This window comes from Squalius cephalus (assembly GCF_949319135.1).
Source record: "Squalius cephalus genome assembly, chromosome: 8".
In the NCBI taxonomy this organism is placed as follows: Eukaryota; Metazoa; Chordata; class Actinopteri; order Cypriniformes; family Leuciscidae; genus Squalius; species Squalius cephalus.
This window is the reverse complement of record NC_137129.1, coordinates 34,104,629-34,131,799: the sequence shown is the minus strand read 5'-3', so window position 1 is coordinate 34,131,799 and position 27,171 is coordinate 34,104,629. Positions and strand designations below refer to the sequence as shown.

Below are 27,171 nucleotides of genomic sequence, written 5' to 3'. Positions count from 1 at the left end.
AACGTTTGGCAGCTGGCACACCAGATAGTATTTCTCTTTGTTCATATGTTGGCAGCGCACGACTCAGACATTTTTAGACGTTCAGACGTTTGGTGTACTTGGAGTTTTACTGAACGTCATTTCAAGTCAACATGGAATCCAAATTGATGCTATTTACTTTATTGATACACATTCCTGGTTTTCTTGTGTATGATTCATCAGTGCATGTTATTCCAAAGGAAAAATAATGTTTGTCTTTTTTATTTTTCATCAAAATGTAAATCACAAATTTCCTTTTCCTGACATCATTTTGGCTGCGTAGGCTATTGGAAAATGTTAACTGATTTTTTTTCATAGCCTTTTTCCTTTAAGTTTGACATCCATAAAATGTCCAAATACTTACATTGTATCTGAGACAATAATTATGTATAATTATATTTTACAAACACAGTGTTCGGGCCTGGGGTAACGCATTACAATGTGAGCTACGTAATCAGGTTACTTTTACTGTTTTTTTTTTTTTTTTTTAAATAACGGATTACTTTTAAATTTAATACAAAAATACCTGAGTTACTTTTTCAGAAAAGTAATGCAGGTTACTTTGTTTTCCCTTTTATTGACTGACATCTCTCCTGTCCCTATGTTGAGAAAAATCGGGAGTATGCAGAGGTTGTGTGCGCTGTGTAAACATGATGATTATTGTAGTTCAAGACTAAATGTGTTCAAGACTAAATTTTTACTCATGTCACAAAAACAGATTCAGTATTCCTCAAAATGAAAACGCAGAATCAGAATATTACTGCAATGATGAAACATGTTAAAGGAGAACTTGGTAACTTTTTTAACTTAATAAAACTGTCTAGAATTCATTTGGATGGTTAAACAACCTGTTCTGGTGATATTGGTGACTTTCCCCGCTCCCCCCAGCGTTCCCAGGCGGAAAACCAACCTTGCAACTTAGGGACTATACCGTCCCGGCAAGATAGAAATTGGAAGTCTCGTGAGAAGCGAGAACGAGAACGAGCGCGAAACACAAATTGCTTTACGGCAATTCGACATAAACACACACGCATGTATGATGTATTACCAGATTACCCACCTCGGTAGACATAGCTCCACACGATACAGTTGGCTTGCTCCGATCAAAACAAACGCACATGAGCAGCGGTAGAGAGGGGGAGGAGGCCGCCGCCATAGACATAATAAATACATAGACCCCCTATAGAGAGCCTAAGTCCCTCCCCTTCCGGTCGACCACCATGGGACCTTATTTCGGAAAAATATTGTATGGTAGTCAATGGCGAGAGACAACAAATATTTTGATCTCGTTTGAATTGTGCCCTGATTTACACATATGATGTTTGTCAATTTAAAAGATACATTTTAAAGTCAAGAAAGTCGCAGCTTGATGTAAAACTGCTGAGGTATAAGACTGTGAAAATACGTAATTACAAAGACTACAAACCCAGAAGGCACACATGCGACGTCATACCTTTTCTCTCAATGAATGAAGCTAACTTTACTGAAGCTAACGTCTGTCATGTTTTCTATAGTCTTACATTATAATCGTAACGTTACGCCGTCATGCCTGAGTGTTTTGAGCCAGAATACACACATACGAGCAACGGATCTTGTGACGTACATAGTGCGAGACGAGAGATGTAGTTCATTGAGCGATTTTCACATAAAACTAAACGTTACTCTTCTGTTTTATGACAAACTGCGACTTTCTTGACCTTCATAATTACCTTTTAAATTGACAAACATCATATGTGTAGTTCAGGGCACAGTTCAGACGGAATAAAAAGATAAGTTATCTCTCGCCATTGACTTCCATACATATTTTTTCCGAAATAAGGTCCCATGAGCCGGAAGCGGAGGGGCGGGACTTAGGCTCTCTATTGGCCGCTTTGCAACGTTGCTGCGATACGTCAACGCGTCCGCCATTTTGTGGAGGGCAAGACTGCGCTGTAATCAAATGCAAGTAAACAGGTGAGCTGCGGTTTTTCTGTATAAAAACCCCAAAAAATTACATTTATCAACCGATTTCAGTGGTTTGTACGTGGTGTACAAAAAAAGTTCCATCTGTAGTTATTTAAAATCTCGATAGTTAGACTTATAAAATATATTTTTTTTTTAATAAGGAATGGCCAAAGCTCAGGCTTGTCATGTATTTGGCTTTTCATTCTTGGATAAGAATTGTGAACACCCCCATACTGAGATATAATTTAATTTTCACATTAAATTAAATAAAGTTTTCTTATTGTGGGAAAAGCATATTCTGTCATTGACCCGATATTAGCAATAACAAAGATAACTGATGGATCCTTTATGGTAATACATATGATATGGTACAACTACAGTGCAATGCAAATAGTAAATATAAGATAAAGTGAGAGGTAGGCTAATAGTAAATAGTTTAGTCAATAAAATAAACAAACAGTATACAGCAAATAAAATAGTAATGAAAAGTATAATTATATAAGAGTCATTCTACGAAACGGGTGCCATTTCCACTTTGCAATTTTCCAAATTTTCATTAAGAACAAACTTATTTTTGAAAAACTTACACCTTTAAAGATATGTTAATCCTCCAAAAATATATATTTTCCCACCTCAGGCACAAAATCCTTAATAATATTATCCTTTTTATTCAGGCATGGGAGTCTTTCTTGTACCACCCCGTCACGGACAATATGTATGCCATTAGAGTAGTAAAACAAGAAATATATTTTTAAAATCTAATGTTTTCCTAATAGTAAATTGTCCCTTTTTTGTAAACCATCAACCGAAAGTCTGTAATTTAATCCATTATTTTTTTGCTTAGTTTTTGAATCTTGAAATATGAATTCGACATGTCAATGGCCTCATTGTTTGTACTGAAAAAACAAATTCACTTAAAAAATACAAATAAAGTTACATTTATTTGATTAGTCCTCACAACAAGAACATCATTCAACATTAATTTATGCAAAATTGTATTTCCTTTCCCTAAAATTTTAACAAAAATGACCCCGTGACGGGGTGGTAACTGATGTCACGGAGTGGTTCACTGTGACAGGGTGGTATGGACAAAGTGTTTCTCTATATGATCTGTTGGTTTTAAACTTTATAAAACATATATTATATGACCAAAGTTTTCCATTAAATCTCTAATTATTATGTTATATAATTATAATGTTTATATAAATATGTGTATATTATAAATATGTATATGTGTAATATACACATATTTATATAAACATTATAATTATATAACATAATAATTAGAGATTTAATGGAAAACTTTGGTCATGCTCTGAAAAAAAGAGCATCATATTAGTATTAGTAGACTGTCTGCTTAATATCTGCTAACAATTTATTGGTCTTTTACTTGTACAACTACTTGTCACTTTTACTAACTCGTACCCTGATCTAACAGTCTACTAACACTGTACTACAGTCTACTAATACTCAACTGAGAGTTAGTTGACATGTAGTTGAAAAATTACTTTTTTACTTTGTAAAGTAAATTGTACAGGTGAACAGTAGTGAAGTATTTTTACTTTATCAGTGTTTTTCTTTGGAAAACCTTTACTTCACTACATTCCTAAGCATAATGTCGTACTTTTTACTGCACTACATTACATAAATAAAAGTCTATGGTCCAATTTTTTTTTTAACCTTTGATACTTAAGTACATTTAGAAATGTACTACTATCTTGTACTTGAGTAAAACTTTGAATTACTATTACTCCAATGTAATTAAGTATTAAATGAAATTCAATATAAAACGTAGTGCAGTAAAAAGTACGACATTATGTTTTGGAATGTTGTGAAGTAAAATGTTCCCAAAGAAGAACACTCTGATAAAGTACAGACACTCGAAAAATAGTGAGTGAGTGAGTGAAAGCAATATAGTGAGTGAGTGACATGTTGTGAGTGAGTGAGTGAGTGACATGTTGAGTGAGTGAGTGAGTGAGTGAGTGAGTGAAAGCGATATAGTGAGTGAGTGACATGTTATATCATAAGTACTAATATAATAATAATAATATATTGATAATAGCATATAGTTTATGTATAATACTATAATAGCAATAGAATATGAAATATAAATTACAGAATATAGACAATAAAAAATAATAAGTTAAATAGTTACTATGAATAGTAAAATAATTTAAAAGCATAACTATAATAGATTGATAATCGCAAGTGGTATATTATTATAATAACAATAATAAATCATGTAAATTTATACATTTTAAAATATTATTACATAGGCTATATAAAATAAAATGACGCAACCCTGTCTCTTTTTGTTAAATTTCAGTTTTTAAAAGGTATAAGAAGCTATACAAGTCAAGAAATAAAGTAAACGATTCAGTCAAACATACAGCAGGCTACACCGTTAAAGTTAAATAGCGGAAATATATAAAGTTATATAAAGAAACTTCACTTTGCCCTCAGCCAAAACAATCTGCCAAGGAACAAATTATAGATTAATGAAACCAAAGATCGCCCGTTAGATAAACACAAGACGAATTATTCTCACTAGACTGACAGCGGCGGAAGTCAAAACTCAGAAGCACAAGCCGAGGCAAGGCTGTTCTCGGCGGGGTACATGAGCGCTGAGCGCCCGCGGTGATCGCTGGATCTCACAACTCCGAAACCGTCAGATAACATTTTTAAAAAGGCGCTATCTTTATAAATAAACCACAGATTTGAGCTTTAAACAACTACATTGTCGACTGAAAAACTCTTAAAACTACATTTCGTGACACAATAACAGTAGTATTTTTAAATTTCGCGGCCTTTCTCCTCTGAAAATAAAAATAGTAAATGAAATGCAATCAGTAACAAATTTTCAGTTTTGCTTGTGAAAGGTAATTCCCTGAGACCTGTTTTCAATTGTGTGGCAATTTGTAAAGCCCCAAGCAGCACAAGAAATAGGCATTTTTCTCAACTCTCGTTATGAGAGGTAAGGGAAAGTTGCCCTCCGCAGTATGGCGGCGCCGTTGACGTACGATCCAGCGGCCAATAGGGCGTCTATGTATTTATTATGTCTATGGCCGCCGCAAGTGAGTTTTTTACGACCGTGTTGTGAAATATACGCCCCCCCCCCCCCCCCACAGCTGTAGGGGGAGCTCGTGGGGAAAACATGTGACAACAAAAGGAAAAATCAGCGAAGAAGTGACTAGAGTTCGCTAGAGATGCCGAGTTCTCCTTTAAACTACACAAATATACTTTAATATCACTTTAGTAATCAGTGTCTTTGCTGCTGATAATCCAATTCAAACACACTAATAACCAAAAATGACTTTAGATAAACATCACATTTGTGTTTCATTTTTTTTTTTTTTTTTATTGCTAAAGTAAGAGTGTTGAACTTTCTTCCGCTGCGTCTGATTCTTCTGGAATCCAGAATGGCAGCACAGCTGGAAGGTTTCTTTGAGCAGCGCCCTCTACAGGATTGAATTCGCATTTACGTCACTCTGAGGCTTTACATTTACCAAAAATGTAACCTTCTTGTTATTTAAAAACAAACAAGCAAACCCAGCCGAGAAAATACGCAAAAGTAATGTAACATTACTTTACATAAAAAGTAACTAACACAATACGTTACTTTATAGGGAGTAATGAAATATTGTTATTTAAGTAACTTTCCCCAACACTGCACACATATAGTAATATTAATAAAAATACATTTTTAAAAATGAGTATATTGTAGTATGTGTTTAAAACCTTTTACTTATTTTATTTATTATTTATTTTATTTTTATTTTATTTTTTTGTATTAAGTGTCCATGTGCTTACTTTCTTTAAAAGGGTCCTTGATTATGATTTCACTTTTTTAACTTCAGTTATTGTGTAATGTTTGACCATAAACAACATCTGCAAAGTTACAGTGCTCAAAGTTCAATGCAAAGGGAGATATTTTCTTTTACAGAAATAGCTTTTTAAGGACTACAACAAACGGCTGGTAGGGACTACAACAAGCTTCTTCCCAGGTTGATGACATCACAAACCCTAAAATTTACATAATCCTTGCCCCCGGGAACATGCAACAAAGGGTGAGGCCATGCTGGGCTGCTTTAGAGAAGAGGAAGAGTTGTTGTCGCTGTTTTTTACCCCCAGAAAAAGTTTGTCCTAAGGCTGGCAAACTTAATGAGGTTATTATTTATTTTTAACACTGTTCCTGAACGTTATGACTTTAACGTTTGTCTGTGTGCTGCACATTTTACGGAGAACAGCTTCCAGGAGAAAGTATAAAGCAGGCTTTACACACAAAAGCTTCTCCTGTAAGACGTAGCCATTCCCATTTTGTCAGAATAATCTGTTGTTTATGGATCACAACTTATAAGTTTGTCTTATTATTTGTAGTTGTGTTGAACTATTAACAGTTCTAATTATAGCCTAAGCTTTATGTAACGTTAGTTGCGATGATGTTAACGAAGGGCAAAGCTTTGCCTCCACTAGCCTGCTAATTAACAGTATTGATGTAGTGTTTACTTAAGCTTTTGTAAGCTCTTGCTTTTGTAAGACTGTTCACCGCCCCCTTAGGAAAATGATCCATGATTTTGTGATCAATTAGGCTACTGTTTATATTACCATAGTTTTCTGACCAATATGATTAAATGGTGGATAACATCTTATCTATATGAAAATTACACACAAAAAAACGTAGCACCCTGAAATGTCCTGAAATGCGTGCTTGCTTGAAATTCGTTCAGCAAAATCCTCTTGTTCGTTAACATTTCAGAGTCTGAAACGGGCTCGAAATGGTTTGAAATTGACGCCATTGTTTACATCTGAGTAGAACTCGCGGTTATGGAGGGGCGGGACATTTCCCGAACACCCACTACGTGCTGCCAATCACAACACACTCAGCCAGCTAACCAATCACAGCACGTTTCTTATTTCGTAAGGGGTGGGGATTCACCGAAAATGACACGTTCAACTAGACTGGGGAGAAAGGAGCTGTAATAATGTAAAATATGTGAAAAATAATGCATTTTTTTCAACAATCAAGCATGAAAACATATTCTAGTAAACCCCAAAAACAAAATCAAGAGCATAATAGGACGCCTTTAAATTAAACACAATTTTATGGTCAAATTCAATAACATTCATACATTTCTCTGTGACTTAGGCTAAGTGTCCAGATTCGTTTTTGAGTCACTGTTGGTTTGAGTTATAACCATGCATTCAATCTAAATGAGGCACATACAGTTCATTCTCCCAACAATAACAGACCAGAAGAAGTATCATGTTGCATAACAGACAAAATGTGAAGTATGGTGCATAAAGGTCTCTTGACGTACAACAGCAGCGTGACCTGTCTTACATTTCACAAAATGTGGCGTCTCTAACCCCTAAAGGCAGTTGAAACAGGTCAGCTGAGACAAATGTGCTTGTTGTTTTTTTAAGCCATGTTGTACAAAATGTTACTCAGAAATCCAACACTCGAAATAACTATTACAAATTCTGTTTACAAGCATCTAAAAGCTGTTGGACTTTATACATTCTCTTAAAAAAGAATTCACTCAAAAAAAAAGGAAGATTTACTCACCCTCATGTCATTCTAAATCTGTATCTTCATTATTTAATGGAGCACAAAATGAGTTTGTTTGGTTTTTTTACTTGTGTGCTTTAAACATGCCCAGACTGACAATGCCTACATTTCAAAGAAAGATTTATTGATCTGGACCAGAAAATTACCGTGGAGCAGAGCATTTTCTTTCTTGCTTCTCAATAATGGGTCATTGAATCGTCAGATCAATGAATCTTTCTTCATTCAGACACATATATTCAAAGCTCTTAACACTGTGATTTTGCTCAGTTTAAGCTGCATCTCGAAGCATAAACATGGTGTTAATTAATCTGTGGTTTCAGAGGAAAATGCTGATGCTGTTCTCTCATATGCTACTATGGGTTTGTGAAAAACAGGCCTTAACTAACAACAGCTTGTAAGAGGCTGCAGGGGGTGACATCACATCAGAGCTTTGAACAGGAGCCAATCAGCAGTTAGGCTGAGCCTCCTCATATGAGAAAGTGCAAACTTATTAAAAAAAACTACTTTTTATTGTTCTACAGACAGGTATAGGCCTGCTCACAGGGGCTATAAGGGGCCTAAAAATTGAGGTTACATCAGCCTACTTTAAGCCTGAAGAGAACGAATGAGCTTTGCTTGCCAAAAGCACCAGATTAATTCAGCACTATATACAGCGCCCGTGTGCACTTAGTGGCTTTGGGATTAGTGTTTTAAGAGCCAACACATGGACCTGGATCACATTTCAGAATTTATGTGCACAAAACTTCATTTTTTGAGACCAACATTTAAAGTCACCATGAAATCAAAATGGACAATTCTTGTTATTTTATGGAATATTGCAGTATTATCGGTACACATCATTATTTTTCAAAATTCATCTACCCTCATAATATTTGATTTAATCATCTCTTCTCTGATGAGGTGTTTACTGGCTGAGGGCGGGACAACCTGTCACTCACAAGATCGACCAATGGCAAACCACAACCATCCAATCAATTCCTGACAAACAAAATCAAGTCAATTCACTCGAATATATACGTCACATTAGAGAGAAAAGACTTGGGCTGCATTCGAAATCGCATACTTCCCTACTATATCGTAGACGAAAAACAGTATGCGACAGAGGAAGTATGTCCAAATTCACAGTAAAAGAGCAGGCAAAAAGTACCCGGATGACTACTACTTCCAGCGAGATTATGAAGTGTGCATATGATGGGTACTTTACTATCCCATGAGACCACAGGGGAAGTTTTATTAATGGAAGTGAAGCCATGCTGTTAGGTCACATGATAATGACAACATGGCCAATGTAGTACTTCCGGATTACATTCACACTACAAACCTTCATACTATATAGAACACACTTTTTTAGTGGCCTCAAAGTAATTACTTATTCAAAATAAGTACCTACTCAGGGTATACAATTGCCCTTCACAACTTGTGTTTTATGCCAACTTTAATGAGAAGACAGTGTCGAAGGGAAGGTTACTTTGGAATAGTAATAGGTTACAGATTACAAGTTAGAAGTTACCCTATTTAAAATGTAATAAGTAGTGTAACTATTTCTATTACTTTAATAATGTAACTGATTACATTTGATTATTTTTCTAAATTTCTAATGAATGTCTTCAACTGTTAACCATTTTCAAACTTTTAAACCAGGCAGGGTTAACCTTACAATAGTCCTCAACACTGATTACTGTCAGACTTTCAAAATCCTTCGCTTGAATTAAGATTATATAATAATTTAATTTTAAAGCAAACCACCACAAAATCAGACTTTAGCGCCTATTTTTTACTTTGAGATTGTTCTGAGGTTAAATACAGATTTAAAATCATAACAAGAAATAGCTATGATACTGTTTTTGAAATCAAATCTTTGCATAGCTATGGCAGGAAACACTGGAAATTCAAACAAGAGAACCAATGACGAGCATCGCTTTACTAAACGGCCTTTAAATGGCAGGTGTCCTGCACATCAAAAACAGGCAAAGCAAAAAAAATTATATTATTCAACATACCCTAGCGTTTTACAGAACATATTCAGATGTAACCCCCTTTGTAATCGTTAACATTTTCATAACTGTAATTTAATGACACATTTTTTTCTCAGTAACTGTAACGGATAATTAAATTAAGTAACACCGTTACGTGCAACTAGTTACTCCCCAACACCGTGAGAAGCGCAACAGAACATGAATTAAACACAGTCGAGAATGAATCAGTCTGTATTTTTGTATCAAACATACATTTTCAACATGTGGAATGTCTTATGAGGAAAAACAGTTTTCATCTGTGCATTATTTTCAAAACACAAGCAGGTCACTTCATTTAATATGGACCACATAATTAAATGGTTTGACCCATACTGTGCTTTAAATTACTTGGATTTCATTTACAAATTGAAACCCTAATTTAAGGTAAAAGGGACAACAGTTCGCAATCATTTTTACATTTTACATCAAAATTCTATTCCACATCTTTTAACGCTACCCTTGTTCAAGCGTGAATCAACATAGTGGGTTTGTTTCTAAGTCTGACTCAGAATTCTGACTCTGTTAAAAACATCTGGGTCAAAAAAAGACGTATTCATTCCCAGGCCAATGCAAATACACACACTCTGGACTAGAGGTTGTACAAAAATAGCACTGCTCTGCATTGACAATACATGAATGTGCCTGTAATGTTCTAAATAAGCCTGTCCTGAAGCTGGAAATAGATCATTCACAGGTGTTTAGGCTATATTCAAATAATCATTTACATCATACTGAAATAAAGACTTGAACCAAGCTGGGCAGCTTTGAGTGCATATTATAGCACAGACATCCATAGAATTAGCCTAGTGTCAATGTAGAGGAAATGTCGGGCACAAAGTTAACAGAAACTTGCATTTGTATACGAAGAAAAAACAGGAGCTGCATTTAATTCTCACATCTTCAGTCCCTTCTTCTTCAAGTCCGCTTTGGCTTCCTTTATTTGCGCTTGCAGCTCCTTGGCTGCGTCCTCACAGTCATTAAACGTGGCCACACGGTAGCCGACAGTTGCCAGTGAATAACAGCCGAACACCACCAGCAGATACACCGGCATCGGCCACGCAAGCTCTCTATACTGGGGAGGCAGCTGCAAATCCAGGAGGTCAAAGGTAACGAGTCCCCATGCCATGCCTATCAGCGAACAACCAAGAAGCCACTCCAGAAGCTTGGTCATGGTTCAGATGATTGTGGGATGGAGGAGGGCAAGATTATAACCGAAGAATCCACCTATGAGGATAAATGAGATTCTATGAGGTTAGACAGTACTGTTTAACATATATTAGATGACACACACTGTTTTTCTTTATTGATTTCAAAGTGACAATTTAGATTTGGCCATACATAGAACACTGTATGAATGTTTTACATTAAAAATAAAAACATACTTATTAATATGCTTATATTATGTTACATTATAAATAAACTATTTCTTCCAGTGCATTCGATTAAAACTGACAGTAACAATTAATATGGCTTGTGCTGGAGCTGAAGAAATCGGAAGATAAAGAAATGAATAATACAGAAAAACCATGAAATACACTGGCGTTATTTACAAATGTAGCACTCACTCGAACTGAACTGCTAGCATGAATGCTAATGATAACAGGCGGTTACAGTGAAATCTGACAGACAACGCAACACAGAGGTAATCTTTTAACTTAGTAACAATGATCAGCTCCTGAACATTAAATAAGTACAATGAAAATGCACTGATAATATACAAATAAACTCTCTCACCCGTAATCCAAAGCCAGCTCACCACTTTCAAAATAACGCACGTTGATGACGTAGGTGCCGAAAAGCATTGTTGAACATGTAGTGTACGTCCTCAGAATCATGCACAACAAACACTACAGGACCATATTCGACCAATTTAAACCATGTTTCAGTATTTTTATAACTGTCTGTGTATCTCTTAAATATTAAATGAAAGAAAAATAAAGAAGCCCAAGTTTATTTTATTGTTTGTATTTTGTGCAGTTGAATTTGTAACAGTTGAAACAGTTTAGGAGTTTAGGAAATGGCATTTGTTTATTTTATTTATTTATTTATTTATTTATTTAGTTAGTTAGTTAGTTAGTTAGTTAGTTAGTTAGTTAGTTAGTTAGTTAGTTAGTTAGTTAGTTAGTTAGTTAGCCAGCCAGCCAGCCAGCCAGCCAGCCTTAAAATATCTTTAAAATACCCTAAACATCAACCCCTATTTTATGAAAAGGAAATTTTCTTGCTTTCTCTTAAATAAAGAATAAATGAGATCTACTGTTTTAAATTCTAAAAAAATAAGATATTTCGATATTTAATAAACTGAAAGAGCGTATCATTTTAAAGAGATGTATTTTTAAAAAGTCTGTTGTCCCTTTAAATATTAAAATAAAAAAATGAAAGAAACCCAAGTGTATGTTGCGTGCTGAACTGTTGTGCCAATATTTTTGTATATTTGGAATTCTTATTTATTTATTTGATTGATTGATTAATTGATTGATTGACAGATTTATGTTTAAATTACCTTAAAGAATATCAATCCAATCAATTAATACATAATATAAGGTCTATTAAAGGGATAGTTCACCCAAAAATGACATTTCTGTAATTAATTACTCACCCTCATGTCGTTCCAAGCCCGTGAGACCTTTGTTCATCTTTGGAACACAAATGAAGTTATTTTTGATGAAATCCGAGCGCTTTCTGTCCCTCCATTGGGAGCAACGCAGCTACCACGTTCAAGGTCCAGAAAGGTAATAAAGTAATCCATGTGACTCCAATGGTTTAAACCCAATTTTATGAAGCAACCCTTTATTTACTAAAATATTGAAGGAGGAGCACCACGACGCGTGAGTTGACGTAGTTCTGCGAAGGCGCTTTGGATAATATTATTTTATAAATAAAGTTGTTTTATTGTGCAAACAAAGCACTTGTGTCTCTTCATAAAATTAAGGTTAAACCATGCTAGTTTAATTATGTCTTTTACTAACGTTCCTTGAATGTGGTAGTTGCTTAGCTGTCAATGGAGGGACAAAAAAGCTCTCGGGTTTCATATAAAATATCTTCATTTGTGTTCCGAAGATGAACGAAAGTCTTACGGGTTTGTAACGACACGAGGGTGAGTAATTAATGACAGATTTTTTTCCTTTTTGGCTGAACTAACCCTCTAAGCCACGTTTTCCTCGAGTGGGATGCACTGGTTTATCTGGAACCCTGGCAGGAAATGAAACGCCTGCGCGGTATCAGTCTGAAGCCGTGCTCGTCTCTGTCTCTCTGGCTGTTGGCGCAGTTCAGTGTCTTGTGGATGCCGCGGGTGACATCCGCCCATTCAGCATGGAGAACAGAAGCGAGTCCATGACCCATCACACCTCCTCACCAGCCAAGAAGGTATAAACATTACTCACAGACAGCACCGAGGCTCCTGAAAAACATCACCCTCACAGCAAACGCGAGGTTATTCTTAGTGATGTTTACACTTGTCAGCGACTGCTTCTTTCAATACTGCAAGTGCTTGTAAAAAACGAAATGTGGCCAAGGATGGCATTTGTGTGGGGGTTTGGCCCTTTCAGTCCACTGATTTGTGCAGCACTACCTTGATTTCATTAAAACTATTATTACCAAAGATATAAGAGCAGAAATGATTATGCAAATAAAAATAAATGTGGACAAATTCATGCAAAAGGAATGCACTATAGGCTATCCATTTGCAGTTCTGCCCAGTAATGTATGATAACGTCACATCTATCTATCAATCTATCTATCTGTGGGGACCGTAAGGGCTGTGATTCTTTTCGTAATCTGTGTGATTCTTTGCTGCCTGGGCGTTTGCGTAGGAGTACGTGTTCAATGAGCAGAACATACACGAAGCTCAGTGGGAAAAAAGCAAGTTGGCCGTTCACAGTGTTCGAGGCTGCCAGTCCCCAGTTCTCCAGCTCAGGAAACCTGTGATCCAGCAGGGAGCAGTTGGCAGACACAATAGAACAGGCTGCACTGAGACAGAGGGGGTGATGGAGGGAGCGAGGGTGTTAGGAGGAGGACAACACAGAGAACTTAAGAATAAGATAAAGGTCGAAAGAGAAAATAGGGATTCAGGGACAAGACTCTTTAAAAAAAAATTGTTTTCAGAATGTGAAAGCTTTGGTGAAATGACAGAGAGAAAGTGTAGAAATAGTGAAGGCTGGCAGAACAGAATGCGAGGAGGGGCTGTTGGGTTTGGTGGGGAGATCTACAGGTGCAGACTGGTCAGCCGTTGACCTTAATGGTGCATTAAATCCAGATGCTTAAATAGCTTACATGCTTAAACTCTGGTCCCCTGCCACCACCCAGAGAGAAGAGATCTGCACTCTGTGTGTGTGTGTGTGTGTGTGTGTGTGTAGGTTTATATAGCTACACTTTAGGTCCAAAATTGTCCCCAGACATGAGCTACTACATTGGACAAATAATACAGTAAACATATTATTCCATTTATTGTTACAATTTAAAATAACTGTTTTGTATTTTAATGTTTTCAAATATAATTTATTCCTGTGATGGCAAAGCTGAATATTTACTCCAGTCTTCAGTGTCACATGATCCTTCAGAAATCATTCTAATATGCTGATTTGCTGCTCAAGAATAATTTCTTATTATTATCAATGTTAAGAGCAGTTCATTCATTTTTTTGTGGAAAACGTTATACTTTTTTTTTGTTATACAGTTATTTGAAATATAGACGTGTATATTTTGGACACAGTCACCTCTACACACACTTTGGACAGATTATTGTAATGTAGACATGCATCTTTTTCAGCATTTTTCATCTTTCAGAATTTTCTGTAAAGCTGCTTTGAAACTATATGAAAAGTGCTATATGCTACATATAAATGTGAATTGAATAAAGTTTTTATAACCATTTAACAGTCTTTACTGTCACTTTTGATCAAATATGTCCTTGCTGAAAAAAAAAAGTATAAATTTATTTTCTTTTTTTATATTACTAACGATATATATAAATTAGGCCTGTAACTAGCTGTGCCCTAAAGTCTTATTTTTTATTTCTAAAAATATTTTATTTAATTCTAAAAAAGAATTATCATTTTCATGAATAATAGGTTTAGGTACACCCTGCAATATGGGGACAAAATGTCCCCAGATGGCCATGTCCGAAATCCTTGTCCTTCTGGGGACTTAAAACAAAAATGTAATCTTATAAATCATACTAAGGGATGTTTTTTGGAAATGCAAAAATTTAGGGGTAAGGTTTGGGGATAGAATGCACACTTTGTACAGTGTGTGTGCGTGCGTGTGTGTGCATGTGTGTGTGTGTGTGTGTGTGTGAGAGATTGGGATATATAAAGAGTGAGTCGCCAGTGGTGGAAAATGTCCTTGAAATGATCACTGTTAACCCAAGCAACAGTAACTAAGCAGGATGTAGGATCACCGGAGGCCTGATGTGTAAAAAAAACGTTCCTAATATGCAGGAGGAGGCAAAGAGAAAGAAAAATAAGATAAAAGTGAAAATTAATTTAGGGTTTGAAAGGAGAAAGCACTGTAGACACTCCATGGCTCCAATGTGAGCCTTTCTAGATGAGGCAGACAAAATATGATTTAAAGGGAACAATTGCAGATAAGTGTGTTTATGAGAGAGAGAGAAAGAGAGGGAGGGAGGAAGACAATAGTTCCATGGCTCACAAACAGGAACCCTCTGTTTCCTGTGCCTGAGTGAGATCTTAGTCTCAGTCTATTCTCTCTTTCACACACACACACACACACAAGCTCATATCAAGAGACTGACCATGAGTTCATGAAATCACTTTGTTTTGTTGTACAATTCCACAAAGCAATTATGTTATTTAAGAGCAATATAAATGCATTACATTAGTTGTGCTTTCTGATGCACCACAGTATTTCTCATCGGATTAGGGATTTGTACACACCCAAACTTCAGTTATAATTTGTTCTCTTTGCAGTGACATGCACTGATGAATCATTCATGTATTTAAAAGTAGCTTCACCTTTGATTTCATTCATGATGTTGACACCATTTGCTAAAAGAATCACTCAGAAAACCTCAGCAAGCAAAAGACCTGAGGTCCATCCTAATGACGGCGAGTTTTGCATGGGCAAACACTTCTCAGATTTTCTTTATAAATGTGAAAATCACTTATTATGTTTGGCTGATGTTCTTAAATATTTGAACTGATCTAAAATACACAGATGTGATTTTGATGGAAAGTATCTACGCTATTCAGAGTCGACCTGGCTGGATCTGTCATCATTTTCCAGTATCTGTGTACGTTGGAGGAATGGTCCCATCATTCTTGTCTTCAGTATGAAAACCTTTCCTAGGCTCAGTCCCGGCCAAATCCTGACACGGACAGTCAAGCTGTCTCGGTGACTTGTGAGATCACTGCTTTGATCTCTTGCAGTGGGTTTTTAGGCATTTTGTTGATAATCCTTCATACAAGTCAAACGCTTCATTAATGAAGACAACTGAGCAAAGGACAGCTGGACTCATAAATATTCACAGTATGGGGGAAATATAAACAGCATAAATTCTAACCTGCCTAAATACAAAGTCAGAAGGTGTATGAGAGTGTAAGCAAGGGATCTGTGGCCTTCCTGTCAAAGTCCACCTGTTTCTGCTTCTGCCGTGGAAAAAGACCAGAGAGACACAAAGGATGGAAAGAAAGACATATGGAAACAGGAATGTGCTTTTCTCAATCTCCTGTCAGCAGTTCTCTGGTCTATTTTAGAGCCCCTCCATACATCTGTTTCTGCACTATTACAATATTTGTACATCGTAAGCAAAAGTTAATATTATGAGGTTAATGTTTTGTCTTGTATAGATAATATACACTCACCTAAAGGATTATTAGGAACACCATACTAATACTGTGTTTGACCCCCTTTCGCCTTCAGAACTGCCTTAATTCTACGTGGAATTGATTCAACAAGGTGCTGAAAGCATTCTTTACAAATGTTGGCCCATATTGATAGGATAGCATCTTGCAGTTGATGGAGATTTGTGGGATGCACATCCAGGGCACAAAGCTCCCGTTCCACCACATCCCAAAGATGCTCTATTGGGTTGAGATCTGGTGACTGTGGGGGCCATTTTAGTACAGTGAACTCATTGTCATGTTCAAGAAACCTATTTAAGTGATTCGAGCTTTGTGACATGGTGCATTATCCTGCTGGAAGTAGCCATCAGAGGATGGGTACATGGTGGTCATAAAGGGATGGACATGGTCAGAAACAATGCTCAGGTAGGCCGTGGCATTTAAACGATGCCCAATTGGCACTAAGGGGCCTAAAGTGTGCCAAGAAAACATCCCCCACACCATTACACCACCACCACCAGCCTGTACAGTGGTAACAAGGCATGATGGATCCATGTTCTCATTCTGTTTACGCCAAATTCTGACTCTACCATCTGAATGTCTCAACAGAAATCGAGACTCATCAGACCAGGCAACTTTTTTCCAGTCTTCAACTGTCCAATTTTGGTGAGCTCGTGCAAATTGTAGCCTCTTTTTCCTATTTGTAGTGGAGATGAGTGGTACCCGGTGGGGTCTTCTGCTGTTGTAGCCCATCCGCCTCAAGGTTGTGCGTGTTGTGGCTTCACAAATGCTTTGCTGCATACCTCGGTTGTAACGAGTGGTTATTTCAGTCAAAGTTGCTCTTCTATCAGCTTGAATCAGTCGGCCCATTCTCCTCTGACCTCTAGCATCAACAAGGCATTTTCGCCCACAGGACTGCCGCATACTGGATGTTTTTCCCTTTTCACACCATTCTTTGTAAACCCTAGAAATGGTTGTGCATGAAAATCCCAGTAACTGAGCAGATTGTGAAATACTCAGACCGGCCCGTCTGGCACCAACAACCATGCCACGCACAAAATTGCTTAAATCACCTTTCTTTCCCATTCTGACATTCAGTTTGGAGTTCAGGAGATTGTCTTGACCAGAACCACACCCCTAAATGCATTGAAGCAACTGCCATGTGATTGGTTGATTAGATAATTGCATTAATGAGAAATTGAACAGGTGTTCCTAATAATCCTTTAGGTGAGTGTATGTAAGAAGAATGGTTTGTGAAGGATCATGTGACACTGAAGACTTCTTTCAAAAACATTAAATAAATAAAACAAAACAAAAAATATTTAAAGCAAATAACCAAATACTTGGTTAGCATTTGCCTTAGCAGTGCAGTGCGCTTTCAGAAACCCTCCACCTTCCCCAGCTCCACCTGTGTAGATCTGCTACGGGTAATTCTAAATTGTACAGCAGCAGCATGTTTTACTTTCTCACAGCAGTGTGTCGTGTATGTATTGGCAGTAGCCTTCATATTACTTCATATTAATACAGTACACTGTGCCCTATTTTTACAGACTTTTTTACATTGTACTTTACGATTGGCTCACCTTCTGAAATCTGCTAACTCTGCTAAGTTAGCTTAATGCTTTTTGCATTCAAAATAGCCAAAGCTTTAATAGCTTGTTAAGCTTCAGTCTATGTTGAACTGAGTTGACATTGAATTGATGAAATATAAACATATGTAAATGTTTGGTGTTTCAAATGTTGTGTATCTTCACAGTGCATTGTTTCACATTCAGACAAAAGCTGCATTCAGGGAGTTTTGGAGACTCTTATTGTTCTTATTGTTTGTTTTTGGTGAAACTGAGGTCAATCCCATGAACTAGCAACAGGATAATGCCATACCACTGACATTTTGTTTTAAGTATATCTGCATCTGTATATAACTCTAAGTATGACCAACTACAATTACTAATTACATTGACATTGAAACTTCAGTTATGAAGTATAACTATCCAGATATGAGTTAGCTTTAGTAGCCTATACTATTAATCAATCACTTCGCATATTGTGCTCTCTATTGTAAGCTATTGTCACTCCATAAGTGCTACATGAGCAAAAGCCATTCTGCTATACTATAAAAACTGGTGTACTTGCATACTAAATCTGTCCGATCAAAGCATGAAACTTTTGTTTAGAGCCCTGGAAATGCTTTGAAGTCACAAATGTTTCAAATCTGCGTCATTCTGACCTCACAAAAAAAGTATATGAAAGCCTATGTTTCCATACTTGATCTCTGTAGGAGTCCCAGACTGTCACTTGAACATGTAAAATGCCCCAGAGAGCAGTTTTATTTTGTTATTGAATATAACTCGATATGACAGCATGTCTATTGAGAGCTCTTTTCTTCGGGTCATTTCACGCAGAGGGAACAAATCCACAGCCTTCCTATATGACATACATCGTGACAGGCAACACCCAGGGCTGCTACAAAGCCTATTAATAAAAGGAAAATCTCATTCTTAGATGCTTTAGGCCAATCAACTGAGTCCATTAGTTAGCAGCTCTGTGAGAGCTTGTAGTCATGCCAGGTCTCTGTTCCCTCTCATAACTCATGCCATGTCTGTGTGGTCCAGGGTTATTATGAAGCCTGCTGTTATAAAACAATAAACTGGACACTGTCATATTTATTTTAGCAAGGACAATTCTGGCCCATCCACTTGTTTTGACTGGCAGTGAGGTCTCGCCATCTCAGAAAGTGATGTTAAAATGGAAAAGGCAAGTTGGGAAAATATGTTCAACAGAAGTGAAATGGAATGAAAAGAAAAAATCCTTGAACAAAAACGTATTCGGGAAAATATGCTAGTCTGAAATTGCAATTCGCTGGGTAGTGTTTGGCCATTTGAAAACAACAATTACTATTTACATTTTCATTTGTACTTTATTTTTATACACACACACACACACACACATATACAGTGAGGAAAATAAGTATTTGAACACCCTGCTATTTTGCAAGTTCTCCCACTTGGAAATCATGGAGGGGTCTGAAATTGTCATCGTAGGTGCATGTCCACTGTGAGAGACATAATCTAAAAAGATCCAGAAATCACAATATATGATTTTTTAACTATTTATTTGTATGATACAGCTGCAAATAAGTATTTGAACACCTGTCTATCAGCTATAATTCTGACCCTCAAAGACCTGTTAGTCTGCCTTTAAAATGTCCACCTCCACTCCATTTATTATCCGAAATTAGATGCACCTGTTTGAGGTCGTTAGCTATATAAAGACACCTGTCCACCCCATACAATCAGTAAGAATCCAACTACTAACATGGCCAAGACCAAAGAGCTGTCCAAAGACACTAGAGACAAAATTGTACACCTCCACAAGGCTGGAAAGGGCTACGGGGAAATTGCCAAGCAGCTTGGTGAAAAAAGTCCACTGTTGGAGCAATCATTAGAAAATGGAAGAAGCTAAACATGACTGTCAATCTCCCTCGGACTGGGGCTCCATGCAAGATCTCACCTCGTGGGGTCTCAATGATCCTAAGAAAGGTGAGAAATCAGCCCAGAACTACACGGGAGGAGCTGGTCAATGACCTGAAAAGAGCTGGGACCACCGTTTCCAAGGTTACTGTTGGTAAGACGTCATGGTTTGAAATCATGCATGGCACGGAAGGTTCCCCTGCTTAAACCAGCACATGTCAAGGCCCGTCTTAAGTTTGCCAATGACCATTTGGATGATCCAGAGGAGTCATGGGAGAAAGTCATGTGGTCAGATAAGACCAAAATAGAACTTTTTGGTCATAATTCCACTAAACGTGTTTGGAGGAAGAAGAATGATGAGTACCATCCCAAGAACACCATCCCTACTGTGAAGCATGGGGGTGGTAGCATCATGCTTTGGGGGTGTTTTTCTGCACATGGGACAGGGCGACTGCACAGTATTAAGGAGAGGATGACCGGGGCCATGTATTGCGAGATTTTGGGGAACAACCTCCTTCCCTCAGTTAAAGCATTGAAGATGGGTCGAGGCTGGGTCTTCCAACATGACAATGACCCGAAGCACACAGCCAGGATAACCAAGGAGTGGCTCTGTAAGAAGCATATCAAGGTTCTGGCGTGGCCTAGCCGGTCTCCAGACCTAAACCCAATAGATAATCTTTGGAGGGAGCTCAAACTCCGTGTTTCTCAGCGACAGCCCAGAAACCTGACTGATCTAGAGAAGATCTGTGTGGAGGAGTGGGCCAAAATCCCTCCTGCAGTGTGTGCAAACCTGGTGAAAAACTACAGGAAACGTTTGACCTCTGTAATTGCAAACAAAGGCTACTGTACCAAATATTAACATTGATTTTCTCAGGTGTTCAAATACTTATTTGCAGCTGTATCATACAAATAAATAGTTTAAAAAATCCTATATTGTGATTTCTGGATTTTTTTTTTTAGATTATGTCTCTCACAGTGGACATGCACCTACGATGACAATTTCAGACCCCTCCATGATTTCTAAGTGGGAGATTTTGCAAAATAGCAGGGTGTTCAAATACTTATTTTCCTCACTGTATATATATATATATGCTTGTGAAAAGCTTGACTTAATTTACACACATTGACATTTGCATACATTCATGAATATCATGAATATTACAATTAAAAATATATTAATATTATTGATATATATATATATATATATATATATATATATATATATATCATGTATGATTTTTTATATTATTATTTTTATATTATTTTGTTTAGAATATAGATATGCTTGTTTAGATATGTTAATAAATTAAGACTTTCAAAAGCCTATAAATCTTTAGCATGCTTTTAGCACATTTTAGCTGAAAGCATTGTTACAGTCAATAGTCATTGAGTTTGGACGTATGCCTCATCAACTGCTTGTACAGTTAGCTTGCTGTCGTACCAAAACACAAAGTGACATCATGCATAAACATAAAGTGTACCAAATACCCATAATGCCTGGCCTGCCTTTCATGCCCTTTTTAATTACATCTATTGACATCATAGTTAATTGGCACATGCTGAGCGTACAGTTATTTCTAGCGTCAGTTAGCGCATGGGACCGCAACAGACATCGGTTTTAATGAGCTAATGTAGGACGGACCGTAGTGACCTCCATGGGAGTTCACCATTGCTGTGCATTGAGACCGAAACAAACCTGGAACAAAGAAGATGGGGGATTTGAAATCTGTCTTGAGACAGACTTACTCTCACAATGGGATTTAATTGGTTGACAGTTGCATTCAGTGTTTGTTTTGGTGCTGTGACCCATTTTTGAACCGTGTTGATGCCCTCTGATGAATTGATTAAAAACAAACATATATACGGTTTAACATAACATAAGACAAGCATTAATTATGGTGAGTTGATATAAAAAGTTGAATAAATGGAGTCAGTTTGCGTCTTCAGCAGTGTGTCTCTGTAAACATTATTGACAGTCCTGAGTGTAAGTTTGAGCTAGCTGTTCATCTCTGCAGAACAAAAGTGTCTGTGTGTCTTTATGGGATGAAGGATGGAAAAAGGTCAGCGGAGCCTAAGTAGACATTCTTCGTCACGGTAAAATGTGTTTATGGAAATAAATGAATGATTGATGGTTTATTGTTCGGGCTGTCACAAAAATGTTTGCCAAAAATGAAACCCTCATGTCATTCCAAACCTGTAAGATTTACTTTTTCTTTGGCCTATTTTTTTATTTTGTTTTACCTTCTTGACGTTCTACGCTTCTCTCCCTCTCGTCTTCTTGCATCTGTCAACCTTTGACCTTTAACCCTTGTCATATAGAGGAGAAAAGAAGCATGTGTTGACCGTGAAACAGATACCATCACTATTTTCTCTCTCTCTTATTTTCTCTCCCATATAAAGGTCAACTGTTCTGACCTCTCCAGCTTCATCTTATCGCTGTCTCCATCTGCTTTCCATCTCTCTCCTGATGTTTATCTGTCTCACTCTGTCATTTCGTCCTTCTCTCCTGGCCCGATCTCCCCCCATATGTGCAGATGACAGTGTGCCCTCAATGTTTACTTGTTTATCTCTTTTTGTTACATCTCTTTTTGTGTTTCTGTCCCTGATTCATTCTGTCTCTTAGTGACCATTCAGTGTAGTGATGTATGCACAGCTGTTCTTGACAGAGCGCTAGAAAAACATGTGTTTTCTTTACAAACCCCCTGTTGACTGTGTCTCGCCTCGCCTTTTTGCTTTTTATGGGATCTGGAATTTTTACAGCCACGGTGCGTTTGACAAGTGTTCAGAATAATGCTGAAATTCATGGTAAGTTACGTCAAAAACGTCAACAATAATAAATTGTACAAACGTCACAAATCTAGTATCCAGGTATGAGTGCAGCTGGTCTACATTTTTAAACAATATTACTAGTTGGCTAATTACACTTCTAAAACATATCTCATCTAGGACTTACCTATTTGCCTATATATAACATGCTGAATCGGAATTAGAATGTATGAAGATATTAACATACTGTAATCTGGTGACTGTCTGTGAATTGACTGAAATTTATATTAAACACAACACATTTGATTGTGTGTGTGCGTGTGCGTGTGTGTACGTACCACTTTCGTCCATTGGTGTAAAATAACAGAAATCGTTCATGTTCGACTGCAAACTGCATAAGAATATTATTCCTGTTATTTTACACCATGGGAACAGTGTTAACCTGCTCAGAGTGAATTATGGGCCCACATTAGACGTCTGTCTGAGGTTACACCTTTACTCCATCAGCAACTACAGTCCATTATGACAGACTGTTCAGCTAAACGCATACAGGCAAAAAGAAATGCAAAAAAGTATATAAATGATTCAAATAATCAGCCTCAGCGTGTCTCTTTCAACTTGTCAATAGGTTTACATTCAGTTCTTTAAAAAGTCATGACATGAGAAATCAAATTTTGGATCTTTTGACATATAAGAGGTCTTTGTACCATTAAAACATCATAGCTTAAAATGTCTTCCTCATTTTAAAAGCATAGTCAAGCTCAAAAAACGTCTCGTTTTGATATTGCGCGATCTGTGATGTCACACAGGCAAATTCGTTTGCATATGACTGCCTCCAGAGCAAGACATCAACGAATAGTTTTGCATCATCTCACAATAGGCCCCGCCCACTAACATCCAGATGGCCGACATTTGGCTACACTAGAAGTGAGCGTCTCGTCAAAAGCAAATAAAACCCATTTTCATCACTGATGCTGTCTACAATGCTTTATCTGTAAATTAAGGTTTTATATGGATAATGTTTTCAATACACTTAACTCACATGCAATAGCGATGGGCATTGATTTCCAGTGCAATGATGACGTTAGCCAATCATATCAGTGGCATCTGACCAGCCTTAAAATGGATAATTTCAGACAAAGGTTCAGAATGAGGGTTGAAAATAATTCCATATATGTATTTGTTTTGTGTGCAAACTATTTTTATTAACATTATACATGCAGCCTCAAGGAAAATATGAAAATAATAAATAAAAAAATCAATGTCATGACCCCTTTAACTCAGTGCTATACAGCTGATAAAGGTTTATTAGGGAACAAGCTAAAAATAAAACAGATGCACTGCTGAGACATACTTTCAAAACTTGATGCTTCCAGATGTGATCCAAGACTTTTAGAACAAAATGGAAATACCGAACAGATGCTGGTCAAGATCCATAGGGATGCATTATACTGTACATTTGAGATGATGTGAAACTTTCTTTTGCTAGAGTCTACCTTAGGCAGAAAATCAACAGGTGGTTGGCATAACTGAATATATGACTAACATATTCCCATTAAATCTGGTTCTGTTTGCTCAGAATGTTTGCTAATGCCACTAGTGAATTTGATTAGTATTCCGATCCTGGATTGCGCTTCTGGTCTATTGAAAACTCCTTAAGGGAGATGCACACCTATTTATAAACCCTGATTCATCGTTGTGATATTCACATTAAGGATAGTGAACAAACCTTAATACTTGCAATGCATTTTATAACCAAATTCTTTCAATTTGTGAATTTGAAATTGCTAAATGCGCTGATTTGTGGTGGCTCCTTTTCAGACAAAGAACAAGAAAGACTTCAAATCAATGATTGATGCTTCATATGTGAATGTGAAAACAAGGTTAAGGTGGACCCTGCAGCATGCTTTTAACATTCATGCTGTATCCAGACATGCCTAGCTCATTTTCAGATGTCTGAAATGGCTTATTCAGAGGAGAGAACACCTGGAAGGCGCGACACTCTGGTATACTGGACTTCTTTCCTAATATATGATGTAAAATTGATGAAAAACCATATGGGTCACTTATGATGCAGAACCAAACAGGTGCTCTTTAAAAATGAGTTTCATATGATGTGCTGTCTGGCTAATTCACCGGCAATTAGTCGCTCAGCTGTTATTCTAATATTAGCATACAATGAAATGGTTTTCCACAGGATGGAGCGGGGCGGATTACATTTGCACACAGTTAGGCCAAACGCAAAATGTGGTGCAAGTTTAAAAAATTAGATGTTTCTATCGAGGTCAGCTACACTTAGTCTTGCTCAGACCACTGAAAACCTGCCTCGGCAATGATCCTCAAAAGCTTCTATTTATCTGTGTGGATTTACTAATAGCGGGACAGATGGGATTGCTGAGAGGGGAGGGTGAAGAGTTGAAACAGTTAAACGTGGGCGATCCCTCCACTCCAGCGCTCTGTCCGGAGAGGATCCATATGGAGACAGGAGAGTATTAGTGTAACGCTCATGTATACAGAGGGGGAAGGGAGTCGGGCGATAGCTTTACCTCTCAAATCTTCTTATCGAGTAATGAAACGGGTTGATTTTGTTCATCCTGATTCTCGTTTAATTTGGGACGAGGATCTTGCAAGTTAATAGTATTGCACTTTTCTAATGCTTTCTTTCCAGTGGTTATTGTGCCAAAATGCCTTTGCTAGTGGCTTTAAAAGATGAAACATCCAGATTTTGTAAAGGTTTTCAGTTGCCATGCTTAGGTTATAGGGGAAACAAGTTGTCACACTTTTTACTACAGTGAATATTCCTAGGGATAAAAAATAAAAAAAACATCACCTAAAACCTTTTTTTGGTTTATTTCTAAGGTTTATTTTTTTAAAGTCAATTTCTTTATAGAGAGCAAATTTAAAGTGTTGGCTACAAAATATGGCTACTATTTCCCTGTAAAAAAATACAAACATTTTGAATAGGTTGTCACACTTTTACTACAGTGAATATTCCTATAGGGATACAAATATAAAAAAATCAATATCTGTATGGGCAAAAATCGTTTATTTAACACACATTGAGAATTTCTGACAAAATGCCCAGTTTAAGCTTTAATAGAGTTTTGATTTGTCTTTGAAAACAACACACAAAGATATTTCTAGATAAAAACCCATTTGTGCAATAGGATGTTTGACCTTTTTAGTTAGTTTAGTAGTAAATATATAGGATTTTTTAAGTCAATTTTCTGAAAAGTCTTGACTATGGAAACAGCATTATTGCTGAGGACAAAAAATACAGTTTATTTAAAATCCCCCAGTAGTCAATAATTGTATCCCTTAAAATGACATATTTAAACGTTTTTTTCCTGTGGAAAAAAAATATTCATGCCTTAAAATAGCTTGAATGCAACTCTACACCCTTTCTTCATTTAGTACATGAGGATCAATGAATATGCTAATTAGCCCCGCCCCAACACACTCACACCAGCTCAGAGATGGTATCACAATGGTATCGCTCTTTACAACGTCGGACATAACAGTAATTAATATGATTAGCCTTTTGCTTGACAATGCTTTCAAACAGCTAATAATATGTTGCTAATGTTACACAAACCATGCTCCCATTCTCATCTCAGTCAGAGGTTCGGGCAGCTGCCTTCTTACAATCAGAAACGCTTTGTAGAACGTCAGTGGAGAAAGGCACAGTTCATCATAATATCGTAATATACATCATACACCAGCTATATTGCTAAATCTACCCGATTTTTCATATCATCAGAAAAACATACCGGGATAGCCTGGCATCTCTCGAGACTCCCCTGCTTGTTCGCTGTTAATGATATGCTAAAGCCCGCCCGCACTTTGATGTGATTGGTTACAAGGTAGTTTTTGTGATGTCAGAAACACCAGCGTGTTGCTTTAACTTTAACACACCTTGATTCTGTGACAACATGCCCCAATAGTTTTAATAGAATTTTGAACCAGGTGTTTGTAAAAAAACAAAAAAAAACATACAAAACCATTCCAATATTAGATTTTTGACTTCAACCTCTATAGTTACTAAAATATAGATTTCCCCAGTGTGACAACTAGCCCCAGTCTTGAGGAAACAAGCAAATATATCCAGTAGTACAGATTTTTTTCTATTTATTATATCAAATGACTTTTGTTGAAAAGCGAACAGTTTGACAGCTCTTTGAAATGACTATTTTGTACGAAGCATTTTTAGATACATCTGCAAACTCCATGAAACTCAATCCTACAATTAGTCAATAGACATTGCGGTGAAAAAAAATCAAAATATGAGCGTGCAGTGGTCTGTCGAAAGTCTTTACCCTACAATAACGGAGTATTACCACTGTCTAGCCCTCCCCTCTAGTCTAGTCAGCAAGAGACTTGACGCAGATGGCAACAACCAGGGTAGACCTACAACAGCTGGTATAAGTCTATAAGCTCGTAACAAAATGGATCAACGGGCGCAGCAATACGACAAGCCACCGAGACTACGGTCGGACGCTTTACGGATATTTTAGTCTGTGGTGCTTCGGGAAATGACTGGTCTTATTAAACGAAAATCACATAAGGTTAAGCAGCTGCAAAGCTTCTGAGGT

General features: G+C 37.0%; 2 protein-coding genes across 3 annotated transcripts in view; one reads left to right on the top strand and one right to left on the bottom strand.

Moving 5' to 3' along the window:
• Positions 1 to 9,722: 9,722 nt before the first annotated feature.
• Positions 9,723 to 11,377, bottom strand: dpm3 (dolichyl-phosphate mannosyltransferase subunit 3, regulatory). Of its 2 annotated transcripts, none has more exons than XM_079878314.1 (2): positions 11,281 to 11,377; positions 9,723 to 10,770 (listed from the first exon to the last, which is right to left on the bottom strand). In XM_079878314.1, exon 2 carries the CDS (start codon positions 10,715 to 10,717, stop codon positions 10,439 to 10,441), a length of 279 nt encoding a protein of 92 aa, XP_079734440.1. In that variant the 5' UTR covers positions 10,718 to 10,770; positions 11,281 to 11,377; the 3' UTR covers positions 9,723 to 10,438. The 2 variants fall into 2 exon arrangements, with proteins under 2 accessions (XP_079734440.1, XP_079734441.1); XM_079878315.1 differs by lacking the exon at positions 11,281 to 11,377 and adding an exon at positions 11,112 to 11,271.
• A 1,315-nt stretch (positions 11,378 to 12,692) lies between these two features.
• s100a10a (S100 calcium binding protein A10a) overlaps positions 12,693 to 27,171 on the top strand; it is a 32,404-nt gene continuing 17,925 nt past the window's right edge. The window contains exon 1 of the mRNA XM_079878311.1: positions 12,693 to 12,909. The gene's annotated coding sequence lies outside the window, so the exon portion shown is untranslated. The remainder of the gene's footprint in view (positions 12,910 to 27,171) is intronic.

Bases quoted from the DNA above. Each gene is read 5' to 3' on its own strand.
- dpm3 (XM_079878314.1), bottom strand. From the start codon at position 10,717: ATGACCAAGCTTCTGGAGTGGCTTCTTGGTTGTTCGCTGATAGGCATG.